Source organism: Erythrolamprus reginae, chromosome Z (assembly GCF_031021105.1).
Source record: "Erythrolamprus reginae isolate rEryReg1 chromosome Z, rEryReg1.hap1, whole genome shotgun sequence".
Lineage (NCBI taxonomy): Eukaryota > Metazoa > Chordata > Lepidosauria > Squamata > Dipsadidae > Erythrolamprus > Erythrolamprus reginae.
In genome coordinates this window covers 54398393-54424896 of record NC_091963.1, presented here as the reverse complement: position 1 = coordinate 54424896, position 26504 = coordinate 54398393, and the positions used below count along the sequence as shown (strand labels likewise).

Genomic DNA, 26504 nt, shown 5'->3' with positions numbered 1-26504 from the left:
CAGAATTCAGGAATGGGAGATAGAGTTCATTAGTCTTAAACTGTCAAGTCTGAAAACCCCTGGATTAGGGGTGCAAGGGTCTCCAAACCTGGCAACTTTAAAACTTGTGGACTTCAATTCCCAGAATCCTCCAGTCATGCTAGTTCAGGAATGGGATTGAAGGGTATTCAAACTTCCTGAGCTAGTCCTCTAACTGTGGCTACTTTGCTCTTTAAACTTTTTAGCTCTACAGTGATCCCTCGATTAGCGCGGGGGTTACGTTCCAAGATCTCCTGCGCTAATCGATTTCCGTGTTATAGTGGTGCGGAAGTAAAAACACCATCTGCGCATGCGCGCCATTTTTTTCATGGCCGCACATGCACAGATGGTGGAGTTTGCGTGTGGGCGGCGGGGAAGACCAAGGGAAGGTTCCTTTGGCCGCCCAACAGCTGATCTGCTCCGCAGCGCGGAAGCAGCGAGGAGCCGAAGATGGGGTTTCCCCGTTGCCCAGGCAAAGGGGAAACCCCATCTTCGTCTCCTCGCTGCTGCCGCGCTGCGGAGCGGATCAGGTGTTGGGCGGCTGAAGGAACCTTCCCTTGGTCTTCCCGCCGCCCAGGCAAAGGGGAAACCCCAAGATCGCTTGCCGCTTGCCGTATTGCAGCTTGGAGCCTTGCTTCGCCTCCTTTGCTGCAATACGGCAAGCGGCAAGCGATCTTGGGGTTTCCCCTTTGCCTGGGTGGCGCTGGGGCCATGCGGAGCCGCTCATCTAGGGGGGCGTGGACTGGCAAGGTGCCCTCCGCTCTCTCTTTCTCTCCCTGTTACCGGTGTGGTATAAGAGAGAGAAAGGAGGGCGACTTGCCAGTCCACGCCCCCCTGGATGAACAGCCTCGCATGGCCCCAGCGCCGGGCTCCGCTGTTGCCTCCGCCCCCATTCGGCTCTGCAGCTGAGAGGCAGTAGCTACGTTCACTCCTTTGTCCTCCCCAGCACCTAGTGTCCGGCCCCACGCCACCTCCAGCTCCCGGTAACACACCCGACCTCTACTTGCAGGAGGGGGGGAGAGAGAAGGGAGGAAGAGAGTGTGAGAGAGGAAGAAAGAGAGAGAGAAATGATAGAAAAAAGGGGAGAAAAAAAGAGAAATGAGAAAATGATTGAAGCAGAGAATGACAGGAAAGAAAGAGAAAGAGACAGAGAAGTGACTCTTGGTGATGACGTATGACGTCATCGGGTGGGAAAAACCGTGGTATAGCAAAAAAAACCGTGGAGTATTTTTTAATTAATATTTTTTGAAAAACCGTGTTGTAGCGTTTCGCACTAATCGAGACCGTGCTAATCGAGGGATCACTGTATTTACAAAGAGCAGTAAAGATTATCACCGGAGATTCAGGAAAGGAAGTGCGAGGGACAAAGTTGCAGTCTTTTGAGAAAGGAGGGAGGGAGGGAAAGAGGAGCTGCTTATCTCTCTCTCTCCCATACCCCACTTGCAGAAACGCTCAAAAATGATCTAACAGGAAGTGAAAAGTATCTCCTTCTGTAGTCAGGGCAAGGCTGGGGGTTGCTTTAGTTTGGATCTCACCCTGGGAAAGAGAAACTGAAGTCCAGATCACTTTAATACTAGAGAAGTTGGTGAAGGAAACTCTGTTGAATTCAGATTTCTTTCAGTGTGATAACTGGAAAGGGAGGTGATGTTTCTGTGCACATGAATTATGTCTCTCTTTTCATTCTGCTTTGGGCAGCCAGGGACGTGGGCGGGGCTAGGCTAGTCGGTGATAATGAAGAGGGAAACGCTGGAAATTTGCATTAGCTACCGTAGAAGGAGGCTGCTGAGCAATTTTGCAGAATGATACAAACCCTTCTCCCTTCTGTCCTCTTTCTCTTCTCTCTCTCTCTCTCACACACACACATACATACAAGAGTCTGGCACTTGGGTCATGCAGAGAGAGCAGCTTCTCCCATCCTTCCCAGGAAGCATCTCTGCTGATCGGCTGCTCAGGGTGTGGAGAGGGAGCATTCCTCAAAAGCCTTTCATTATAGCCGAGTGTTTGGCTTTCAGGCTACCTGCTTTCCTTCTCCACCTTGAGCGTGCTCCCTGCCCCCACTGCTCCTCCGTGCTGCTGTCCTCAAAGGCTGATCAGAGTATACTAACCTCCACCCTGGCACTGGAAATTAAGCCTTGTGTTTTCTCCGGTAAAGCTGCCATTTCGACCGCTAACTTCGCTCTCTCCCCCTTCATTCTTCCTTTCTGATTGGCAGTTGGATCAATCTCCTGAAATCACACCAATCAGCTGTCTGTTGCCACCAATTGCAGCTATTACTGCTGTCCCACCAACTCCCTTTCCCCTCCCAGGGTGCAGCATTTAGTGTATAAGATGCACCCAGTTTTTGACCCTCTTTTGAGAGGTAAAAAGGTACGTCTTATACTCCAAAAATATGGTAGGTCTAGAAGTGGATGGCCTTTTCAGGAGGCTAATTATCTATGAAAGCCTCCCATGCTGCTTATTTAGAATTGAATTAGTTGCTTCAGAGAAATCATCAAAGAAAGCAGCTTCCAGTATGTTTCACCAGCAATTGGTTTTTAATAGATCAATGCTCCTCATCTTGGACACAAGATGGCGCCGACAAAGGCTGCCTCGGTGAAATGCTCTCAAACAGTTTTTTCATTTTCTACTATTCCCTGCAATTCTCAACGGATTTCCTACTCAAGAGACCATCTGCTAAGAATTAAAGAACATTTCTTTAAGGAGCAGCTATCTGCAACTTCAACCCCACCTGTCTTTACAAACGCGGAGGAGATTTTAGCACAGGAGGAAGCCATTTCCCGGCAACCATGGATCACCAAAAACATATGCAGCCGGCAGAGACGAAGAGGTAAAAGGGCGGGAATTTTAAATAGACTAAGGAACAAGGGAATTAAAAAACAACCGCTCCCTTCTATCTTTCTTACCAATTTACGTTCACTTGCCAACAAGATGGATGAAATACTGCTCTTAAATAGATGCTATTCTGATTTTCACAACGCATCTGCCCTATGCTTTACTGAAACCTGGCTAAACGAGGAAATTGATGATAACAGTATGCATTTACCGGGCTTTCAAATGTTTCGGGGTGATCGGAATGCAGAATTATCAGGGGAAAAAAGGGGAGGAGGCTTATGTATATATATCAACAACAGCTGGTCTCAAGACATCACCATTATAAAAAAATTCTGTGATGAAAACTTGGAGTCTTTAATCATTAATTGCAAACCCTTTTATTCTCCTCGTGAGATTCATTCCTTCTTAATTTCTACAATTTACATCCCTCCCCAAGCATCTGTACAAAAGGCACTAAAAACCCTAGCTGATCAGATTATGGAGGCTGAAGCCAAATACCCTGATTCACTGGCCATTATTTTGGGAGATTTTAACAAGGCAAACTTAAGAGATGAGCTACCAAAATACTTTCAACATGTAAATTGTCCCACCAGAGGCAATAATATCTTAGACCATTGTTACACAGCTGTAAAAAATGTGTTGTATCCTGAAATGGCTACCTTGTATTTCCTGTAAATAGTTTGTTCCTCTTTCCAGCGCTGTCTGAGCCGAAGCAGGAAGTCGCTCCTGATTGGCTAAGACGCGGCTGGCTCTAGCTTTGGCGGGAGCCGCAAATGTATAAAAGGAGCGGTTTCTCCAAGCAGAGTCAGTCGGTACTCGCTGAATTGTCACTTTGCCTTGCTGAGCTGTCACTTGTTCTCTGAGCTGAATAAAAGTACCGATTGCTTGAACCCTGCGTCCGGGTCCACTTCACTGGCGACGAACGGACGGAAGAAACATCGCGTGCAACATGAACAAAGTCCAGATCGGCCAGGCTCCGGAACTCTTCGATCCCGAAAAAACGTCCTGGGACGAATACATGGCCACCTTCGAGATCTTCCTCGAGGCGGCGGGAATACAGGACGCTGAAGCCGATCGCAGACGGGCTATTTTTCTTAATTACTGCGGCCCAGAAATCCGTGGCCTTGCCCAGACTCTCACCGACCCGCAGCCAGCAAGAACCGTAGCTTGGGACGTCCTACAGGAGAAGCTAGCGAGCCATTTCAAACCGACCAAACCAGCCATGGTTTTTCGGCATCAGTTTTCCATGATGGCTCAGAAGGAAACTGAATCAATCAACCAGTTTACAACGCGACTTCGGACGGTACTTGCTCAATGCAAGTTTAAAGACCCGGAAGCTCGCCTCACCGACGCCCTGGTTTTCGGCATGAAAAGCGCCACAGTGAGAAATAAACTCCTCACCGAAGAAGAGCCGACTCTACAAACCGTGATTAAACTAGCGCAAACCGCAGAAGCCGCCGACGCAGCAGCTAGAGAATTGAAAGAACACGGAAGGCGAGAACTCATTGCCAAGATTGACTCCGCGTCTCCCCGCGCCGTGGAATCAGACGACCCCAGCCAACCAGCTCACAACGGGGACAACTGCTTCCTGGTACAAGACCAGCCGAGACACCACAGAGCTACTCACCCAGCCCCCTGCGCGGGCTGCCGGGGAAACCACCAGCGCCATCGATGCCCTTTCCGAGACGCTACATGCCACCGCTGCAACCGTCGAGGCCACATCGCCATCGCATGCAGAGCAACGGCACCAGAAGAGACATTCGCCACACCGCAATACCAACGACCACAAAACCAGACCCCCCAATCGCGAGAAAAGAGACCGTTCCGCAATTCGGGTCAAAGAAACTACTCAACCGCTAACCGCGACTACTATAGAGGTAACACTCAATTTTCCGTGAATAACACGGCAACAAAAAAGGGGGCTAAAATTGTTATCTCACTGTTACTAAATAACCAACCTTGCTCAATGGAGCTTGATATGGGATCTAGATATACCATCATGCCTTGGGAGAAGTTTAAACTGTATATGCCTAATATGTCTAAAGCTGATCTAAATCAAACCTCTTTAGTGATCAGAGATTTTCAAGGGGGGGTAATCTCGGTCCTGGGAACAGCAAATGTACCTATTGCATTCAAGAATGTTAAATGTACCCTACCCATGCTTATTGTAACGGGGGCTAAGCACTCTCTTTTGGGTTTAGCTTGGATGGAACCGTTGGGGATCGAAATTTCGGGTGTGTGTAATGTAAACTGTGATAATATGCCTAACTTTGTGCAAGAGTTCCCTGAAGTGTTCAGCCCCACCTTAGGGTCGTATAAGGGGCCCCCTATATCATTTTCTATTGACCCCAAGGTCCCACCAGTCAGACTAAAACCTCGCAGGGTCCCCCTTCCGCTTCTCCCCAAACTAGACCTACAGCTTGATAAACTTATAAGCCAAGGTATTTTGGTCCCTGTGGAACAAGGGCCATGGGAAACTCCCATAGTTACGCCCCTGAAGCCAGATGGTTCTCTAAGAGTCTGCGCTGACTATAAATCTACCCTTAATAAGGCCCTCCAACACCACCCCTACCCCATCCCGGTGGTACAACAACTCCTTCACTCCCTGGGGGAAGGGAAAAGGTTTGCAAAAATCGACCTCGCGCAAGCTTACCAGCAACTTCCGGTCGATGAACAAACAGCAAATGCACAGACAATTGTAACGCACAGGGGGGCTTTCAAATGCACGAGGTTACAGTTTGGGGTAAGCATAGCCCCCGGAATATTCCAGAGCATTATGGAACGCCTATTGTCAGGGGTAAATGGGGCCATTCCATATTTTGATGACATCTTAATTGCAGGGGAAAACCAGGAACAAGTAAACAAAAGAATAAGGGAAGTACTTAAGAGGTTACAGGACAAAGGCTTAAGAATCAAGCCTGACAAATGTGTCTGGGGAACCAACAGTATAGAATTCCTAGGATATAAAATAGACAAAGAAGGTATCCACCCCACAACAGAGAAGCTGAGAGCCATTAGGGAAGCCCCAGAGCCACGAGATAAGAATGAGCTGCAGGCATTTTTAGGCCTCCTTAATTTTTACTCTGTTTTTTTAAAGCAGAAGGCAACAGTAGCAGAGCCTCTACATCGTTTACTCCAGAAGGAAGCCCGCTGGACCTGGGGGGAAACTGAACGTGAAGCTTTTTTTCAAATAAAACAATTATTAACTTCTAAAAGTGTGGTAGTCCAATATAGTGCTTCACTACCCATTAGGCTCACGTGCGACGCTTCACCGTACGGCATAGGAGGAGTCCTAGCTCACGTTTTGCCTAATAAGACAGAGGCCCCAATAGCATTTTTCTCAAGGACCATGACCAGCACAGAGAGGAATTATAGCCAGTTAGACAAGGAGGCTCTAGCTTTAGTGGCAGGGGTAAAGAAATTTCACAATTACATTTTTGGAAGAAGTTTTGAATTAGTCACTGACCACAAGCCTTTACTAGGTCTGCTAGCCCCCAACAAGCCCACTCCGCCTTTTATGTCTCCAAGACTGATCAGATGGGCTCTTTTCCTCTCAGGGTACCAGTATGATCTCACCCACAAGGGGGGGAAGGAAATCAATCACGCAGATGGCCTCAGCAGGTGCCCCATAACAGACTTAGTGGAGGACCCTGTTCCTTCCACAGATGTACTAATGATAGAACTCGAGGATAACCCACTAACCACGGCCAAAGAGGTAGCTGCACACACGCAGCAAGATCAAATCCTTAAACAAGTGGTAAACTGTGTACTTAAGGGATGGCAAAATGATGCTGTGAAACCTGAATTGTGTGACTTTAAAAACAAAAGACTTGAGTTATCTTATGTAAAGGGTTGTCTGCTGTGGGGAGATAGAGTGATCATCCCCAAAAGCCTAAGGGAAAAGGTACTCAAAATGTTACATGTGGGTCATCCTGGGATTGTCAGGATGAAGAGCCTAGCAAGGGGGCATTTATGGTGGCCAGGTCTGGATGCTGACATTGAGAGTTGGGTTTCGAAGTGTGAACCATGCCAAGAGTCACGGCCTAGTCCCCCCAAAACAACTCCGGCTGAGTGGGAGCAGCCTGCTGGTCCTTGGTCAAGAATCCACATTGACTTTGCTGGTCCAGTGGGGTCCCAGTATTTCTTAATAGTGGTTGATGCTTTCTCCAAATGGGTGGAAATAATAGCAATGAACAACATAACCACAAGTGCCACCATCAAGGTATTGAGTAGACTGTTTGCATCCCATGGTTGCCCAGATATCTTAGTGTCTGACAATGGGCCACAGCTAACAGCCAGGCAATTCGAATTGTTCCTAGATGGCCTAGGGGTAAGGCATGCCCTCATCTCGCCTTATTCGCCCTGGGCTAATGGATTGGCAGAACGTTACGTTCGTGTGGCAAAGGAGGCATTGCGCAGGTCAGGCCCTGGGGATGTACAACAAAACTTGGACCAATTCTTACTCACCCAACACATTACCCCTAACTCGCACACACATGTAAGCCCTGCAGAGTTATTGATGGGAAGGAAATTAAGGTCACCACTAGATAGGTTGAACCCAAGGTTCTGTGTTAATAATAACCAAATGTGTGTAAAACCTGAAAGAGAAATGTATTTGGGACAAAATGTATATGTAAAAAGTTTTGATGGAAATGTAAACTGGATGAAAGGAATTGTTGTTAAGCAAAATGCACCAAAGACTTATATTGTAAAACTAGAGGATGGTCGTTTGTGGAAACGACACATAGACCACATTCGGAAGCGAACAGAAAATCAATTGCCACAAACCGCTGACATGGACTCTCCCCCTTCAACAGACTTTAACACATTGCCCGAGTTAAGAAACACGCAAAGAGACTTATCGAGCCAGGGGGAACCATCCAGCGACGCCGAGCCATCCTCATCCTCCGAAGCCTTCGTTGGGCCCGCCAGGCCAAGTCCGCCGCGCCGGGAGAACAGCGGCGAGCCATCCTCCACAGTCGGTGTCGAAGGAGAAATTGAACTGCGCAGGTCAGCGCGAGCTCCACGGAGGCCCCACCGATTGGACGACTTTGTCACATGGCTTTCGTGATGGATGTGTCCAACTATGAGGGGAGGGGTGTTGTATCCTGAAATGGCTACCTTGTATTTCCTGTAAATAGTTTGTTCCTCTTTCCAGCGCTGTCTGAGCCGAAGCAGGAAGTCGCTCCTGATTGGCTCAGACGCGGCTGGCTCTAGCTTTGGCGGGAACCGCAAATGTATAAAAGGAGCGGTTTCTCCAAGCAGAGTCAGTCGGTACTCGCTGAATTGTCACTTTGCCTTGCTGAGCTGTCACTTGTTCTCTGAGCTGAATAAAAGTACCGATTGCTTGAACCCTGCGTCCGGGTCCACTTCAAAATGCATATAGAGCTTTACCAAGAGCAGCTGTGGGTCATTCTGATCATTGCATGATTCACCTTGTACCTGCTTACAAACAAAGATTTAAAGCCACAAAACCAATAATTAAATCAGTGAGGACTTGGACTGAGGAAGCAAAGTTAAAGCTACAGGCTTGCTTTGACTGCACAGACTGGAACATTTTTAAAGACACCTCTGCAGATCTAGATGAACTCACAGATATTGTAACATCATATGTCAGCTTCTGTGAAGACCTATGTGTACCAACCAGGAACTTGAAAATATACAGTAACAATAAACCTTGGTTCACAGCCAAACTCAAGCAGTTACGTCATTCCAAAGAGGAAGCCTACAGAAAAGGTGATAGAATGCTGTACAATCAGGCCAGAAATATATTAACAAGGGAGATCAGAGCAGCAAAAAGGAACTACTCTGAAAAGCTAAAGAATCAATTCTCAACAAATGAACCAGCAAACATGTGGAAAACTCTCAAAAACATCACCTGTTACAGCAAACCACCTTCCCAGGCTGAAGGAGATCAGCAATTGGCAGATGACCTGAATGTGTTCTACTGCAGGTTTGAAAAGAAACCTCAACCACTTATGTGCACAACCTCCATCCCAGACACACCAACAACAGCTAAATCTTCTACAATTGAACCCATCCCATTGTGTTTACAACCCCTAGTGATCACAGAAAAGGAAGTGAAAGATCTATTTCTCAGACAGAAGCCTGGAAAAGCACCAGGCCCAGACAAGATAACTCCTTCTTGCTTAAAAGTCTGTGCTGACCAATTGGCCCCCATCTTCACCCAAATCTTCAACAAATCACTAGAGTTGTGCTATGTTCCTTCCTGCTTCAAACGCTCGACTATCATCCCAGTGCCAAAGAAGCCCTCCATCAAGGAACTGAATGACTACAGACCAGTTGCTCTAACATCTGTAGTTATGAAAACCTTTGAAAGGCTAGTGATGTTGCATTTGAAAGCCATCACGGATCCACTGTTAGACCCCCTGCAATTTGCATACCGAGCAAATAGATCAACAGATGATGCTATTAATTTGGCTCTACACTACATCCTTCAACATCTTGAATCTCCAATGACCTACGCCAGGGTCCTCTTTGTGGACTTCAGTTCAGCATTCAATACCATCATACCGGACATTCTCTTAACCAAACTAAATCAGCTAGCGGTACCTGAACACACTTGTAAGTGGATCACAAGCTTCCTAACAGACAGGAAGCAGCAGGTGAAGCTAGGAAAAATCACATCAAATATATGTACAATTAGCACAGGTGCCCCCCAAGGCTGTGTACTTTCACCACTTCTCTTCTCTTTATACACTAATGACTGCATCTCATACGATCCATCTGTTAAACTACTGAAGTTTGCAGATGATACAACAGTGATTGGACTCATTCGAGACAATGATGAATCTGCATACAGACGGGAAGTTGAACAACTATCCTTGTGGTGTGACCAGAACAATCTAGAACTGAACACACTCAAAACTGTAGAAATGGTGGTAGACTTTAAGAGAAACCCTTCCACCCTTCCACCTCTCACAATACTAGACAACACAGTATCAACTGTAGAGACCTTCAAATTTCTAGGTTCTATCATATCTCAAGACCTAAAATGGTCACCTAACATCAAAAACATCATCAAAAAAGCACAACAAAGAATGTTCTTTCTGCGCCAGCTCAGGAAGCTCAAACTGCCCAAGGAGCTGCTGATTCAGTTCTATAGAGGAATCATTGAGTCTGTCATCTGCACCTCTATAACTGTCTGGTTTGGTGCTGCAACCCAACAGGACCGACACAGACTTCAGAGGATAATCAGAATTGCAGAAAAAACAATTGCTGCCAATCTGCCTTCCATTGAGGACCTGTATACTGCACGAGTCAAAAAGAGGGCGGGTAAAATATTTACTGACCCCTCACATCCTGGACACAAATTGTTTCAACTCCTACCCTCAAAACGTCGCTACAGAGCACTGCACACCAAGACAACTAGACACAAGAACAGTTTTTTCCCGAACGCCATCACTCTACTAAACAAATAATTCCCTCAACACTGTCAGACTTTCTACTAAATCTGCACTTCTATTCTACTAGTTTTCCTCATCATTCCTATCACCCATTTCCTCCCATGTTGACTGTATGACTGTAACTTGTTGCGTATATCCTAAGATTTTTATTAATATTGCTTCTTCATTGCTTATTTGACCCCTATGACAATCATTAAGTGTTGTACCACATGATTCTTGACAAATGTATATTTTATTTTATGTACGTTGAGAGCATATGCACCAAGACAAATTCCTTGTGTGTCCAATCACACTTGGCCAATAAAATTCTATTCTATTCTATTCTATTCTATCACTGAAATATGATATAAGATATTATAGAACCTAGAAATAGATCAATGTTCCTCATCACTGAAAAACTTCATTTTAAGGGTGGCAGATCTCAACTCTTGAATAGGTTGGGGAATTATGGAATCCAAATACCTTAAAGGTGCCCTAATTAGGGCACACTGATTTCACTTATATTTAAATGAAGTAAAACATATTTGACAACCCATTCATTCTGTCTTTTAAACAAGACTATTTGGTGACAACTTTAGAAGAACAGCAACTTCAAGGAATTGCACTGAAGGCCTTCAGACTGAAGACCTGAACTACTGAGGTAAATTTACCATTTACTGAGGTAAATGGTAAATTTACTACATCTACTAATGAGGTAAATGGTAGCAACATGCAGTAACATTTAAAGTAGGCTACAAAATTAGCAATTTAGGCATGTGGCACACGCCACATACGCCCTCCCATCTGGTTTGAAAGAAAGCTCATTTTTACTTTCTATGTAGCTATTTTTCATTCTGCTATTCTAAGCAACTACCAGTAGAGGTCGTCAGATCCCATCACTATTCAACATTACACTTTTCTAAAAGCCACGGTACTAGTAACTCTAGTTTAGTACATTGTCTGTTACTTTAAAATCTGGTTTCTTTTTGTGGAGCCTCTGTCCATTTAATGCTTAAATATTTATAAAATGTTTAACACAAATGGCAGATGCAGAATTATTATTTTTATAAATATTTTTTCTTTAAAAAGTTTTAAACATTCCTATACAAATATACCCCCCCCCCCAATGGATACACAAGAGTTCTGAGAAAAACACCTATCTCCTATGTAAAAAGAATTGAACTTATAATATATCTTCCATCCCCAAAAAATGTTTCTGGTTGGCATGGACTATTTCTTATGAAATGAAAAACGAAAGGGAAGAATGTATCCTGTTACAAAATAGTAGCTGACTTTCAAAAATGGCCTATTACCAGAGATATCCCCATTCCAATGTTCAGTTGACTCCAATTGCCACTACACGTTTGGAGTCCAATACATCTTGAGGGCACTAGGTTGGAGAAAGCATATCTTGCAAGAAAGCACAAACAATTCAAATCCTGCCAATTAAAATTCCTGATGAAGCCAGCTCCAATTCTAAATATTTTGGAAGACTAAAAGAATGTAAGCCATGCTGGTGGGGATCAGTTTAGGAATGTATAGCATTTCTAAGCATTAGTTGCAGGCAGGGATGGCTATGATGTATGATACACAGACCAAAAACAATGCATACCCAGAGTGCGGAACAAAGTTTTGCCAAAACATCATAGAAACTCAGGAAGGAATTCATTTGTTATTCTTCCTGGGCACAAAATCAAGTGTGAATTTAAGGCCATAAGAAACGAGACATGATGTTATTGATCCAAAAAGGATGATGAAGAAGAGGGAGGAATCAACTTTTTCCAGAATGCATCTGTTGCAATTATAATTGGTGCTGCCCAATTCCAGGGGGATACTGGGGGGAGAAAAACCTGTAGTCAGCATGAAGTCTTAAAATATGAAGTGCAGATTGAAAGAAGGGGAGGGATATTAATAATTATTTTGTTGACATTAAAGAAAAGAAGAAAAGAAAATCTTTGCAAATTCTACATTTGAACAGAAAAATAAAGCAAACAAAACTTCTGACTGGTCCAATAATTCATAAATTCTAAATTTTCAAAATTCAGGAACCAGTTGAATACTATTGCATAATGTCATAGGTTTTTTTAAAGCTGAAACATAACCAAACGCTCCATTTAGTTTTTTTGCCCCTCTGAAAAAAAAAAGCTGCAGCAATTGATAATATTTGTAGTATAGTTATCTACATGTTTTTATGGTTTGAATGAGGTGAATAAGGCAATACTGCTGTCAGTATCTTAGCAAACATTTGCAATTTTCTATCTATTAGAAGTTTTCTGGAAGACTCTCAGCACAGCTTTGTGTATTTATATTGAGCTTCCTTAGTTTTATATAAAGACTTTGATAAAGTGCAATTATTGGCATTTCTCAGGAAGCACCAAGGAAACTTGTCTTGTGGCACACTTAAGGAAGCAACTACTATGCATGATGCTGCACATGGCCCATTATGATTGCCCCATAAAATCATTCCTCTAGAACTGTAGGATGGAGGAAAAAGCAGCTCTTCAGGGTCACAGAATGTAGGTCCAATAGTAAGGGTTCCTCTTATTCCAGGGCTGAGCACAGAAAACCTAAAAGTGAGTATTCCCCTGATCTTGCCAGCTGTTACTTGGTGCTGTTGCTCGAACTTTCTTCAGGGATCTTCTCTTCTGAACTACTTCTTCCTGATAGTCCGTCTTGGTAATCAAAATCATTGAACCTCTCAGCTACACACTGTGCTGTTAGCCGGGCCTCCGGATCATGGTCCCAACACTCAACTATAGTCTCACAAACCTTCTGGATACCCTGAAAAAAACATAGAAAGCAATGCCTTTGAATTCTGGAAAACACAGGACTGAATAAAAAGCAGACTACAAAGGGTACAAATATATTTTTAAAAACCATCATGTACTATTCATGTTACAAATAGTAATAATTGAAAATATATATACAATAGTACCTCTACTTACGAACTTAATTCATTCCGTGACCAGGTTCTTAAGTAGAAACATTCGTAAGTAGAAGCAATTTTTCCCATAGGAATCAATATAACAGCGAATAATGCATGCAATCCCAAAACTCACCCCTTTTGTCTTATTACCACCGGCATTCTGATCCTTGTTCGGGGACTGGTGGAGGAGGCGGGGGGAAGACAGGGGAGGCTGCCCGGAGGTAGCCTTGCAGGTGGATTGACAGCACGAGGAGCTGCCTGGCAGCTTGTCAGCCAGCAGGGCTTCCACCCTCCTTGAAATCCCCGGTGGGGTTTCTGCCCTCCTTGACAGCTTCCTCCTTCTACTTTTCTTCCCCTTCTTTTCTCCTCCGCGTCCTCCTTTCTTCCTCTTCCTTTTCCTCTTCCTCCTCCACCGGTGTCCAAATGACCCCCCCCCCCCGCCTCCTCTCCCTCCGGAGGGTGAAGAGGAGGAAAGGAATCCCATAACTAACCCCTCCACCCCCTTCTCAAAGCCCATCCTTCCTTCCTTCCCCAAGTTGTGCTAGCACTGCCCTGCAGTGCTCCAGAAGACACAGCCGGGGAGAGGAGGCGGGGAGGCATTGTTTGGATGCTGGTGGAGGAGGAAGCGAAAGAAAAGAAGAGGAGGGGGGAAGAGAAGAAGGAAGAGGAGAAAGAGAAGGGGAAGAGGAGGAGAAGGAAGAGGAAGAGGAAAGGAATCCTGGAATCAACCACTCCTCCCTCTTCCTGGCACAGCTTGGGGAAGAAAGGAAGGGGCTTTGGGAAGGGGGTGGAAGGGTTGGTTATGGGATTCCTTTCTTCCTCTTCCCCCTCTGGAGGGAGAGGAGGCGGTCATTTGGATGCCGGTGAAGAAGGAAGAGAAAGGAGGAAGAGGACAGAAAGAGAAGGAGGAGGAGAAAGGGAGGAGGAAGAAGAGAAAGAGAAGAAGGAAGAGGAGGAAAGGAATCCTGTAACTAACACCCCCGTCCCCTTCCTTCCTTCTCCAAGCTGTGCCAGGAAGAATGAGTAGTGGTTGCTTGCAGGATTCCTTTCCTCCTCCTATTTTCTTTCTCTTCCTCCTCCACCAGCATCCAAACGACCACACCCTGCCTCCTCTCCCTCTGCTGTTTCCCCCCACACTCGCTTGCCTTCGCTGGTGTGCAGGGCTGGGAAGAAAGGGATTTCTCTTCCCTGGCTGTGTTTTCTGGAGCGCTGCAGGGCAGCACTGGCACAGCTTGTGGAAGGAAGGGGTTGGGGGAAGGGGTTGGTTACAGGTTTTTTTTCCTCCTCTTCCTTCTCCTCTTCTTCCTCCTCTTCTCCTTTTCCTCCTCCTCTTCCTCTTCCTTTCCTCCTCTTCCTTCTCCTCTTCCTTTCTTTCTCTTCCTTCTCTACCAGCATCCAAACAACTGCCTCCTCTCCCTCTGGAGGGGGAAGAGGAAGAAAGAAATCCCGTAACCAACCCCTCCGCCCCCTTCCCAAAGCCCCATTCCTTCCTTCCCCAAGCTGTGCCAGGAAGAGGGGGGAAGAGTTGGTTGCAGGATTCCTTTCCTTCTCTTCCTTCTCCTCCCCCTCTCCTCTTCCTCCCCTCCTCCTCCTCCTTTCTTTCTCTTCCTCCTCCACCTGGCTCTCCCCGCCCTGCCCCACAGGTGTCCTTCTAGTTCCTCACATGGGCCAGGAGCGCTCTGAGCTCTGGTCCCGCACCAAGCACAGCTGCCAGTGGGGTTTCCCCACAGTCTGGCTTCCATGCAGGCTGGGTAGGAGGGATTGAAAAATCCTGCTATTAAAGTACCTCTAAAGCCAAGGGAGGGGGGGGAAGAGACTTGACCATGCAGTTTGGAAGGTGTGTGTGTGTGTGTTGCGCTGCAAAACTGGGTATGGGGTGGTGGTGCTGTGGTCCAGAGCTGCACGATGTTCATTCCGCCTCTTCCTTCTTCTTCTCCCTGCCTGCTCGCCCTCATCCTCAGCAGCTGCGCTCCCTCCCACTGATCGAACAGCCTTTTCACTTTATTTGGCCCCTTGTTTGTTCTGTGGGGAGCGGGATCAATAGGAGGAGGAGGAGGGTGTACGTCTCTCCTCCCTGCTTCTGCTTCTCCTTTCACCACTTCTTCTTCCAATTAAGACAGTTCTCGAGCCTGCGAGGGGGGGAGTGGAGAGTTTGTCACCTGCATGTGTCTGTGTGCCACTGCTGTCCATTGGGGAATTCTGGCAGCTGCAGTCATGAGGTAGGGGGATCCCTGCAGCAGTAAGAGAGTGCATGCACCCAGGCTCAGGTTCGTAAGTGGAAAATGGTATGGCAGTAGAGGCAAAAAAATCTTAAACACCCGGTTCATATCTCGAAAAGTTTGTCAGTAAAGGCGTTTGTAAGTAGATGTACCACTGTAATTCTAATTTATACCATATATCTGTGTTATCTTAATGGTGTTGTGTATGCTCCTTGTCCACCTCAGGTCATGTCAGATTCTGAGGAGGATGAGCCCCTCTGGATACCCTGGGACAGAGAGGTTGCCAGCTGATGCAGAGAGTGACAATGAGGGAGAAAGTGCCTTGAGTGAACCTGAGGAACCACTAGAGGGGGCTGATATGACAATGGGGGAGTGGTCCCAGTTGGAGGATGAGGAAGACATTAGAATGGAAAGTCAGTGGATAGATCATTGCTATAGAAGATTGCTGAGAAGGTGAGAGGAGTTGCAGAGTAAAAGGTATTAGTTTACAACCTTAGCCTCTTTGTGGTGTGATATTACTTCCAGGCACTATAAGGTAAAGGATTTTGGGTAATTGGGTGTGGGGTTTGAACACCGTTCAATGGAAGAGATGTTAGATGGGGGTGTGCTTGAACAAGGCTTTAAAACCATGATTTTTGCTTCAATAAGAGACATTATTTGCTGGATGATTTTTCCCTTGGACTTCGTTGAGCAAATTCATATGCTTAAATAATAAATGAACTTGTTATCTAAGGAATGCTGATTAGGCTGAGTTTGGCGCCTTTCCCGGACATAGTTAATGTTTAGCTTCGAAGAAATCTGCTTTTCGTTATGTGTGCTTTTATCAATAAAGTGTTGATTTTATCATAAAATAAGGGATTTTTACGTTGTTCTGTTCACTCTGAGGGCCGTCTACAGAACAAAGTGAAAACAAGAAACCCAGCTCGTCACAATTTATAATGACTCAGGTTACTATTTTAGGTAAATGACTTTTGATGTTAGAGAAAGATAAATATATCCTGAGATATTAGGGAGTCATTACCTGCAGTAAGTATCCTAAACCCTATAATAAATATATTGTCCTGTTTTGTGAATAGATTTTTACAGTAAATTGATACAAATATTCCCCAACAAGATACACCATTCCCCAATAATCAGTCCCCAACAATAAATGGACATCCCATGCACCACCAACCAAGAATAGGAAAGCACGTTCCTCACTTCCTTAATCCAATACAAAACCAATCTCAAATACAAAACCAATCTCCTCCTACTAGACACTGAAACCTTGGACATTATCTTTGTCTGCGAAACATGGCTACATGCATCCTTCCCTGACTCCATCATCACATCAAGAAACTATCCTGTCTTTCGGTCCGACTGAGAATACTGCAGAGGAGGCAGAGTAGTTATATTCTACACCTAAAAAACATCCAAGTTGCACATGATCTTACCCTCCCCAAAATCGTCATCTGTGATTTGTCCCTGGATTCCACACTTTGCTTCCTCTTTTGTTACAGAGCCCCAGACTACAACATCACCCATGCGAAAAAAATTAACTTCACTACTACTACTACTACTACTACTACTACTAATAATAATAATAATAATAATTTATTAGATTTGTATGCCGCCCCTCTCCAAAGACTCCTGCCCACTATCTTACTTGGTGACCTCAACCTACCCCACATTAACTGGACCCTAAACGAATGCACTATGGAACCCATCCGTACAACCCTACACAATCTGCGACTTGACCAATTAGTAACAAACAATACTCAACAGTTGCCTAGTCCTCATATTCTGCAATAGCAAAAGCACAACTTATGAACTACAAATAAAAGAACCATTTTCCAACAGCGACCACAGCATGATTAACTTCAGCCTCAACCTAGCCACTCCAAGAATCACCCTAATAATGCGACACTCAAGTACAACTTTTAAAAAGCCAACTATGAACTTATAGACTCCGATCTCTCAACTCTTGACTGGCAAACTCTATTCTCCGGCTGTAACATTGCCGAGGACCTCTACAACATATTCTTGCTTGAAGTCAAAAGAACTATCAGACTGGCGGAACTATCTCTGCCGGAAAAACAAAATTGTCATATAACCAACTTCAAAAGCCACTACAAAAATATACGCCACCAAATAAAGACAAAATGCTTCAACTATCACAGCAAACAAGAGGAAAACCTCCTATGCACCAAATCCAACTGTGCCTTCTACAACTTTGTTAATAACAAACTCAAGGACTCAAGAGCGATCCTGCCACTAAAAAGACCCAACAACAAAGAATGCTACAATGAATCAACCAAAACTAACCTCTTCAATACATTCTTTGGTTCAGTCTTTGTAAACAACAACAACTCACCCCCAAAATTCCCTAATCGCACCTCAAACAATCACAACAACTAAACACAAATAGACTTCACAATGTTAAAGACAATGTTGAAAAGGCACTATGGGACCTTAAACCATGTCCATCAATTGGGCCTGATAGTCTATGTGCACATGTGGGATGAATGACTGTTTTTATAATAAGGATTTTAAACTGTCCTTTTTAACCATTAGATTTGTATTATGTATTGTTGTTGTAAGCCGCTCCGAGTCTCCGGAGAGGGGCGGCGTACAAATCTAATTAATAATAATAATAATAATAATAATAATAATAATAATAATAATAATACTTCCTTTAAAAAGTTATCAACAGCCATAGCTGAACCACTAAGCATAATCTTAAAAAAACCATTCAGGACCAGCTCACTACTGAAGCTATGGTTGCAAGCAAAGGTCATTCCCATCTTCAAAAAAGAAGATCCCAGTAGTTGAAACTACAGACCAATTTCTCTATGCTGTATGACATACAATGTCATGGAATCAATCATAAACCAATCAATTACCTTCCACCTAGGAACTAACAACCTATTCTCTAACAAACAATTTGGTTTCAGAAAAAAAAATATTTTTTAACCTGCAACTCCTTCACTGCAAAAACATATGGACTACACATCTGGATCAGGGCAAATCAATAGATGCAATTTATGTTGACTTCTCTAAAGCCTTCGACTCAGTGGTTCACGATAAACTACTTCTAAAACGCAAATCCTACGGCATGGCTGGATAACTGTGTTCCTATCAAGCAGACCACGAGTTGTCAAAATAGGGAGCACCATATCTAATCCTGTTCTGGTTAACAGCAGTGTACCCCAAGGCAGTGTTCTTGGACCAACACTCTTCATATTCTATATAAATGACCTTTGTGATAACATTATAAGCAACTGCATTCTCTTCACCAATGATGTAAAACTTTTCAACAACACAGATAATAGAATAGAATAAATAGAATATAATTATTTATTGGCCAAATGTGATTGGACACACAAGGAATTTGTTTTGGTGCATCTTCTTTCAGTGTACACAAAAGAAAATATACCATTTGTCAAGAATCATGAGGTACAACACTTAATGATTGTCATAGGTGTCAAATAAGCAATGAAGAAACAATCAATACTAATAAAAATCTTAAGATACAAGCAACAAGTTACAGTCATACAGTCCTAAGTGGCAGGAAATGGGTGATAGGAATGATGAGAAAAAACTAGTAGAAATAGAAGTGCAGACTTAGTAAAAGGTTCGACAGTGTTGAGGGAATTATTTGTTTGGGAGAGTGATGGTGTTTGGGGAAAAATTGTTCTTGTGTCTAGTTGGCTTGGTGTGCAGTGCTCTGTAGTGATGTTTTGAGGGTAGGAGTTGAAACAGTTTATATCCAGGATGCGGAGGGCCGGTAAATATTTTCACAACCCTCTTTTTGACTCGTGCAGTATACAGCAATTGTTTTTTCTGCAGTTCTGATTATCCTCTGAAGTCTGTGTCAGTCTTGTTGGGTTGCAGAACCAAACCAGACATTTATAGAGGTGCAGATGACAGACTCAATGGTTCCTCTGCAGAGGGGAGGGGCCTGACCCTAGCCTCGGGAAAATCAGCAGCTCCTTGGGTAGTTTAAGCTTCCTGAGTTGGCGCAAAAAGAACATTCATTGTTGTGCTTTTTTGATGATGTTTTTGATGTAAGGTAACCATTTTAGGTGGATTGCGCATGTGCCACAGTTTTTTCTAGGCATACCCATCTTGAGCTCCAATGTGATAAACTAAATAAAGGGGAAATTCTCCCTCAAAATATCATAAATCTTCCTTGAAGAAAAGCAGAGGCTTAGAGCATTCACAGAAGTTCAAAGAGAATCCAAGATTTGTGGTTTTAAGGGAAGACGGATCTTCTTTCACTATCATGAAATGAGTACAATAAATCTTAATAAAATGGCTGAGGGGGCTGACCCTAGCCTCGGAAAAATAGAAACGAAACTGGATCGGGTGCTTCAAATTGTTACAGGCTTTGAGCAAAGATTTCTGAAAGTGGAATCGGTATTGGAAAATCTCTCCTTAAACATTAAAACAGTCAAAAAAGGAGATGTGTCTGCCAAAAAAATTCAAAAATTAGAGCTTCAAGTTAAAAGTCATGATGAGATATGTAAACAATTGAATTATAAAATTGCTAATTTGGAAGATCGTCAAAGGAGAACAAATTTACGTGGTTTTAGACCAGATTTTGCTCCAGGCTCAAAATTAGCTGAAGCAATCCTTGGTTGGATGAAAGCGCAGAGTACCCAGGTTGATTTTGAAGACATTTTACGGTTTCATTGGGCCATCAAACGTAGAAACCGGGAGAGGCAAAGAGAGATTGTTATGGCGTTGGCCAGTGAGAAAAAAGCTGAGATTATCTACATGTATTTGAAAAGTTGTGCCGGCCTGAAGCAAGATGGAAATGAGATAAGAGTTCTTAGAGATCCTATCCTCCAGTACCCAGATCCCTCTCGTCCTTTTGTCGTAAAAGCCAACACTTCCATTGTTGGAGTGGGGGCTGTACTTCTCCAAAAATGCCAAGATGGAGGGCCTTTGTTTCCCTATGCGTATTACTCCAGAAAACTAAAACCAGCTGAATGCCACTACACAATTTGGGGAAAAGAACTCTTAGCGATCAAGACCACCTTCAAAGCATGGTGACATCACCTGGAAGGAGCCTGTCACCAAGCAGAGGTCAGAACTGACCACAAAAACTTGGAATTCCTCCAAACTGCCAGGAAGTTAAGCCAGAGACAGATCCGATGGTCCTTTTTCTTTGCCAAATTCGATTACCGAATCACCTACATTTCCAAGTGGGATAACAAGCAAGCTGATGCCTTGTCTCACAAACTTGAGTACACCCAAGCCCAAAACCCGTTGCCGCTTCATACCATTCTACCCCTCACCTTGATTACAGGTGTACAAGATACAGTAGATCTTCGAGAACAAATTTGGGAAGCGCAATGCCAGGGTACCTTTGTCGACCAAAGAAAACAAGACCTCGAACCTGATTCACCATAGACATTATCTGACGACTTGCTATGTTAGCAAGACCTCCTCTTCATTCCAGCAGGGCCACTCCAAGGCCTCATCCTCAACCAGTGCCATGATAACCCTGCAGCTGACCATTTTGGCCTTTTCAAGACGCTATGTCTTGTATCCTGTGGTCCAAAGTTCGCCATGATGTCCATGCCTACATAAACTCCTGCATCCATAGATGCCAATGGACCCCCTCCGGGATTACTACAGCCTTTGCCTACATCTGAAAGACCTTGGGGAACCATTTCCATGGACTTCCTCACCTGTTTACCTGTCTCTGCCAGATTTACAGCCGTGCTTGTAGTGGTTGATATGTTAACCAAGGTGGTGCATTTCATCCCTTGCTGCTCACCTATTTATCCAACACATCTTCAGACTACATGGCCTACCTGACACCATAGTCTCTGATCAAGGACCTCAATTCACTGCCGTGTTTTGGAAAGAACTGATGACCACATTCCAAGTCCAAGTTTCCTTGGCTTCCACCCATCAGAAGAGTGGCATACAAATCTAATAAATAAGAGTAGTAGTAGTAGTAGTAGTAGTAGTAGTAGTAGTAGTAATAATAATAATAATAATAATAATAATAATCCCCACTGATGGGCAGTGTTCCCTCTAATTTTTTGGGGGGGTGGGCGGAAAAGTATAGTGTCTGAGCGGCAGTCCCTTCGGGACTGGGCAGCACAGAAATAATAAATAAATAAACAAACAAACAGACAGACAAATAAATAAAAAACCCACCCTGTTTTGCCTCAGAGAATTTCAAAATAAAATACTGTACTGTGTGTCTATAACAGTGAGCTCATAATAGGGCAACTCTATCAATATCAAAATGCCACTTAAATAGTTGAGCTAGTTTCAAACTAGATTTTGATTTTCTTTCTCTCTTCCTTACTCCCATTCTTTTTCTTTCCCTTTTCCTTCCTCTCTTTTTTCTATCTGTTTCTCTCTCTTCTTCTCTTCCTCTCTCTCTCCATCCCTCTCACTCTTTCCCTCTCGGCTTCTGGGCAGGTTTGGAAAACTCTGAGTTGATGATGATTTTTAAGTGAGCGATTGCTCACTGCTCAGCTTAGAGGGAACTATGCTGAGGGGTACGCCTTGTGATGGTAGTGGGGCTTGTGTGCTTCAATGAAGCTGAGAGCTGTGCCGGTGTTAGTATAAACTACTGGTAGGTCTAACCTTGCCGGAGTGGTCAAAGCAGAGGAGCCAGACTAAACGTACCTAACCCATTTAAACTAATGGAGAGACAAAACAAAAAGAAGTCCATACTGGCTCGGTCGTCACCCAGGATAAAAAGGACCGCGATGGCTGCTGTGGAACCTGGGCAGCCATCGACAAATGAGCCACAGGAACAAAACAAAGAAAGCTTACAAATCAAAAAGCGGAAGAAATTCTCAATGTCAGAGAATCGCACAATCATGAAGTGTTATTACAACTCGGAGCCTGAAAAACATGGATATCAAAGACGGATGTACCAATTATGGAAACAAGAATATGCAGACTCAAAAATAACGGAACTTCGACTGGCCGATCAGCGACGGATCATAATCAGGAACCAAATGTTCAGTGAAGTCGAATTAGAAGAAATACAGAAAATTTGCAAAATAGAAACACCAAAATCTGATCTGGCACCAGTAGAAGCTCCAATAAGATCTGAAGTCACTGCACAACTGGAACCTGATGAAAATTTGGAAAGACAGCAAGAAACTGCAAATGAGACACTTAACACTGTGACTCAAAGGCAGCAAGAACTTAAGGACCAAATACTTGCTCATGCGGGGTCCAATGCAGAGCGAAAGAGACTGCCAGCCTTAAAAAACATAAGCAAGAAACTACTTGTCCCACTGATGGAAGACATTAACTCTACACTTGCAACTGTCAATGTAACTTCAATTGAAGAATTGAATCAGCTTGCCTACAGTACAGCTGTGATAGTAACTGAAGAACTAAGGTTACTGCAACAGAAACCAATCGGAAAACCAACTGGAAAACCAAAATGGAAAATCCGACTAGAACTGAAAATCAAAAGCTTGAGATCAGATGCAAGTAACTTGAAGAACATTAAGGAGCAGAAACTTAACAATCAGAAGATCAAAGACTATTTGACAAAAAGTACTGGCTTAGTACAAGAAAGATCGAGGAAGCTCTGGAAATTGTAAAGCAGCAGATAACAGCGACAGCCAGGAAAATTAAGCGATATGAAGCTAGGATTACCCAGTACAGGCAGAATCAAACATTTCAATCCAACCAGAGGCAGTTCTACCAGAACCCGCATCAGCAAACAGATAAGAAAATTGAAAAGCCAGAGGTGAAAATAACAACAAAGTTCTGGAAAGATCTCTGGGAGGTTGAAAAGGACTATAACAGGACTGCTGGGTGGATAAAGGAGTTTGAAAAGGAATTCTCAGGGAGCAATATGCAGCAGCTAGCGATAACACCTGAAATGATTGCAGAAAGAGTGAAGAGGGTAAAGAACTGGACATCCCCTGGCACTGATCGGGTGCATGGTTTTTGGCTGAAATACCTGACCAGCCTGCATGCAAAAATGGGCTGAATTGTTCAACAAAATGCTGCAGACAGGAAATATTAGTGAATGGCTTACAACTGGCAAAACATATTTAATACAGAAAGACGCAGCGAAAGGAGCCATACCAGGAAACTACAGGCCAATAACATGTTTGCCGACCATGCTCAAACTGCTGACAGGTATCATAGCTGACAGAATTCAGGACTACCTAGAAGAAAATGACATCATGCCAGTGGAGCAAAAGGGCAATAAAAGACGAAGTAGAGGTACGAAAGACCAGCTCCTAATTGATAAAATGATTTCGGAGAACTGTAAGAACAGGAAAACAAACCTATACATGACCTGGATTGACTACAAGAAAGCCTTTGACTCATTACCACACAGCTGGATCATAAAATGCCTGGAAGTCATTGGAGTCAATGAAAACATCAGGAAATTCATAGAAAAGGCGATGAAATATTGGAAGACTGAGCTTTTTGTTGGGAATGAAAGCTATGGACTGATCAACATCAGAAGGGGCATCTTCCAGGGGGACTCTTTGTCCCCATTGCTATTCATCATCGCTATAATCCCGCTGTCACTCATCCTACAGAAAACAAACCTAGGCTACCAAACTGCTAGGAATTCACCTAAAATTTGACACCTGCTATATATGGATGACCTGAAGTTGTACGGAAAATCAGAAACTGAGATACAGTCACTAACCAACACTGTGCGAATCTTCAGCAATGACATCAGCATGGAGTTTGGCCTGGATAAATGTGCCACAGTGGCACTGAAAAAGGGGAAAATCACTCAAAGTGAGGGCATTGAAATGCCAAATGGTCAAACCATCAAGTGCCACCAGCCAGAAGCCTACAGATACTTGGGCATCTTGCAACTGGATAATATCAAGCATGGCCATGTGAAAACTGTGATCAGCAAAGAGTACATCCAGAGGACCAGAAAAATTTTGAAGAGCAAACTGAATGGTGGCAACACTATCAAGGCTATAAATACATGGGCCATACCTGTCATTAGATACATAGCTGGCATAGTGAACTGGACTCAAGCAGAGCTGGACAACCTAGACAGAAAATTAATGACGATCCATCATGCACTACACCCCCGCAGTGACATTGACAGGCTGTATTTACCAAGGAAAATAGGCGGCAGAGGACTTTTGCAAATGAAGCAGACAGTAGAAGAAGAGAAGCATGCATTAGCTGACTATGTGAAGGGGAGCAAAGAGTCAGTGTTGATGGAGGTCAACAATAGAAAGCTTCTCAAGGTGAAGCAAACTAAGGACCAGTACAGAAAAAATGTAACTCAGTGTCGTATGGACAGTTGGCGGAACAAAGCATTGCAGGGACAGTTTTTGGAGAAGATTGAAGGCAAAGTGGATAAAGAAAAGACCTGGTCATGGCTTACAAGTGGAACACTCAAAAAGGAGACAGAAGGATTAATACTGGCGGCACAAGAACAGGCCATTAGAACAAATGCTGTCAAAGCCAGAATTGAAAAATCAACAGACGATCCAAAGTGCAGACTCTGTAAAGAAACAGATGAAACAATCGATCACATACTCAGCTGCTGCAAAAAGATTGCACAGACTGACTACAAGCATAGACATGATGCTGTGGCACAGATGATCCACTGGAACTTGTGCCGGAACTACCATTTACCAGTTGCAAAGAACTGGTGGGATCATAAGCCTGAAAAAGTGGTCGAAAAAGAGCAAGCAAAACTACTGTGCAACTTCCGACTTCAGACTGACCGAATTCTGAAGCATAACACACCAGACATTGTGATCGTGGAGAAAAAGAAAGTATGGATCATCGACATCGCAATGCCAGGAGACAGCAGAATTGAGGAAAAGCAGCTAGAAAAATTAGTGAAATACGAAGATCTAAAAATCGAGCTGCAACGACTCTGGCATAAGCCAGTGAAAGTGGTCCCAGTGGTACTTGGCATGCTGGGCGCAGTACCAAAGGATCTCGGCGGACATTTGAAATCCATCGTAATTGACAAAATCTCCATATGTCAATTGCAAAAGACCGCTTTACTGGCCTATAATTTGCCGCTACATCACGCAGTCCTAGGTGCTTGGGAAGCGCCTGACTGGTGATGAAACACAAAATCCAGCATAGTGATCTCGTTTGCTGTGTTGTACTGACATAATAATAATATTGTTCATCTTAAATTTTGAGGCCCAAAATCTCTTTGTCTGCTCTTATAGCTCTAATCAGTACTTCTAACATCAAAATAAAAAACAGTGGTGATAATGAACAGCCTTGTCTTGTACCTTTGGTGATTTTTACTTTATTGGTCATCTCTCCATTCACAATTATTCTCGCCGACTGTTTATTATAAATTGCTCCTATGACATGTAAGAACCTCGCTCCGAAATTCATATATTGTAATTGCCTACCGTGTTTCCCCGAAAGTAAGACAGTGTCTTACTTTCTTTTTACCCCCAAAAGCCCCACTACGTCTTACTTTCGGGGTATGTCTTACATTGGAAAAAAATTGAAAGGGTCGCGTTCCCGAAGGCATCTCCCCAGAGTCCAGAAGGGCAGCTGTGGGACAGGAGCCTCGTGAGCCCTTTTCCAAGTTCAACCTCAGGGCTCCAAGCAGCGTGCACGCGTGGAGCCACAGACGCATGTCGGGGAAGCGTGTGTCTGGAGGGGAGGAGCCGCTCTGCGCAGTTGGGCAGCCCCACCTGCCTGCCGGAAAGGAGGCGGGCGAAAGAGGGCGCAGCTCCGGCTGCTCGCCTCGGAGCTGGTCGGCCTCGCTGGCCGCTTGCAGCCGAGCCTCGGCAGGACTCGGTTGCTGGGACGAGCACCTTCGCTGCAAGCCGCCGCCCGCTCGGCTCGCTTTGGACCAGCGCTGTCCTTCGCTTTGCCAAGCCGGGGAAGAGGCGGTGGCGCCGCGGCGAGGCGAAGGTATTGCCCCCCCCGGCAATACCCCCGTGTTTCCCCGAAAGTAAGACATATGTCTTACTTTCGGGGTACGGCTTATATTAGCCGACCCCCCTGAAACCCCCGATACGTCTTACAATCGGGGGTGTCTTACTATCGGGGAAACAGGGTATTTAGAAATTGCCAGTTAAACTGTCAAAAGCCTTTTCTGCATCCAGAAACATCAGTGCCATCTGTTTTTCGGGGTGCTGTTCATAATAT

The 26504-nt window shown here is 44.2% G+C and overlaps 1 protein-coding gene across 3 annotated transcripts in view; it reads right to left on the bottom strand.

Annotated features, from left to right (window-relative positions):
* Positions 1–11235: 11235 nt before the first annotated feature.
* TGFBR2 (transforming growth factor beta receptor 2) overlaps positions 11236–26504 on the bottom strand; it is a 160919-nt gene continuing 145650 nt past the window's right edge. For all 3 annotated transcript variants that reach the window (XM_070727290.1, XM_070727291.1, XM_070727292.1), the window contains one exon: positions 11236–13037. In XM_070727290.1, coding sequence (XP_070583391.1) covers positions 12858–13037 — 180 coding nt within the window. In that variant the 3' untranslated portion in view covers positions 11236–12857. The remainder of the gene's footprint in view (positions 13038–26504) is intronic.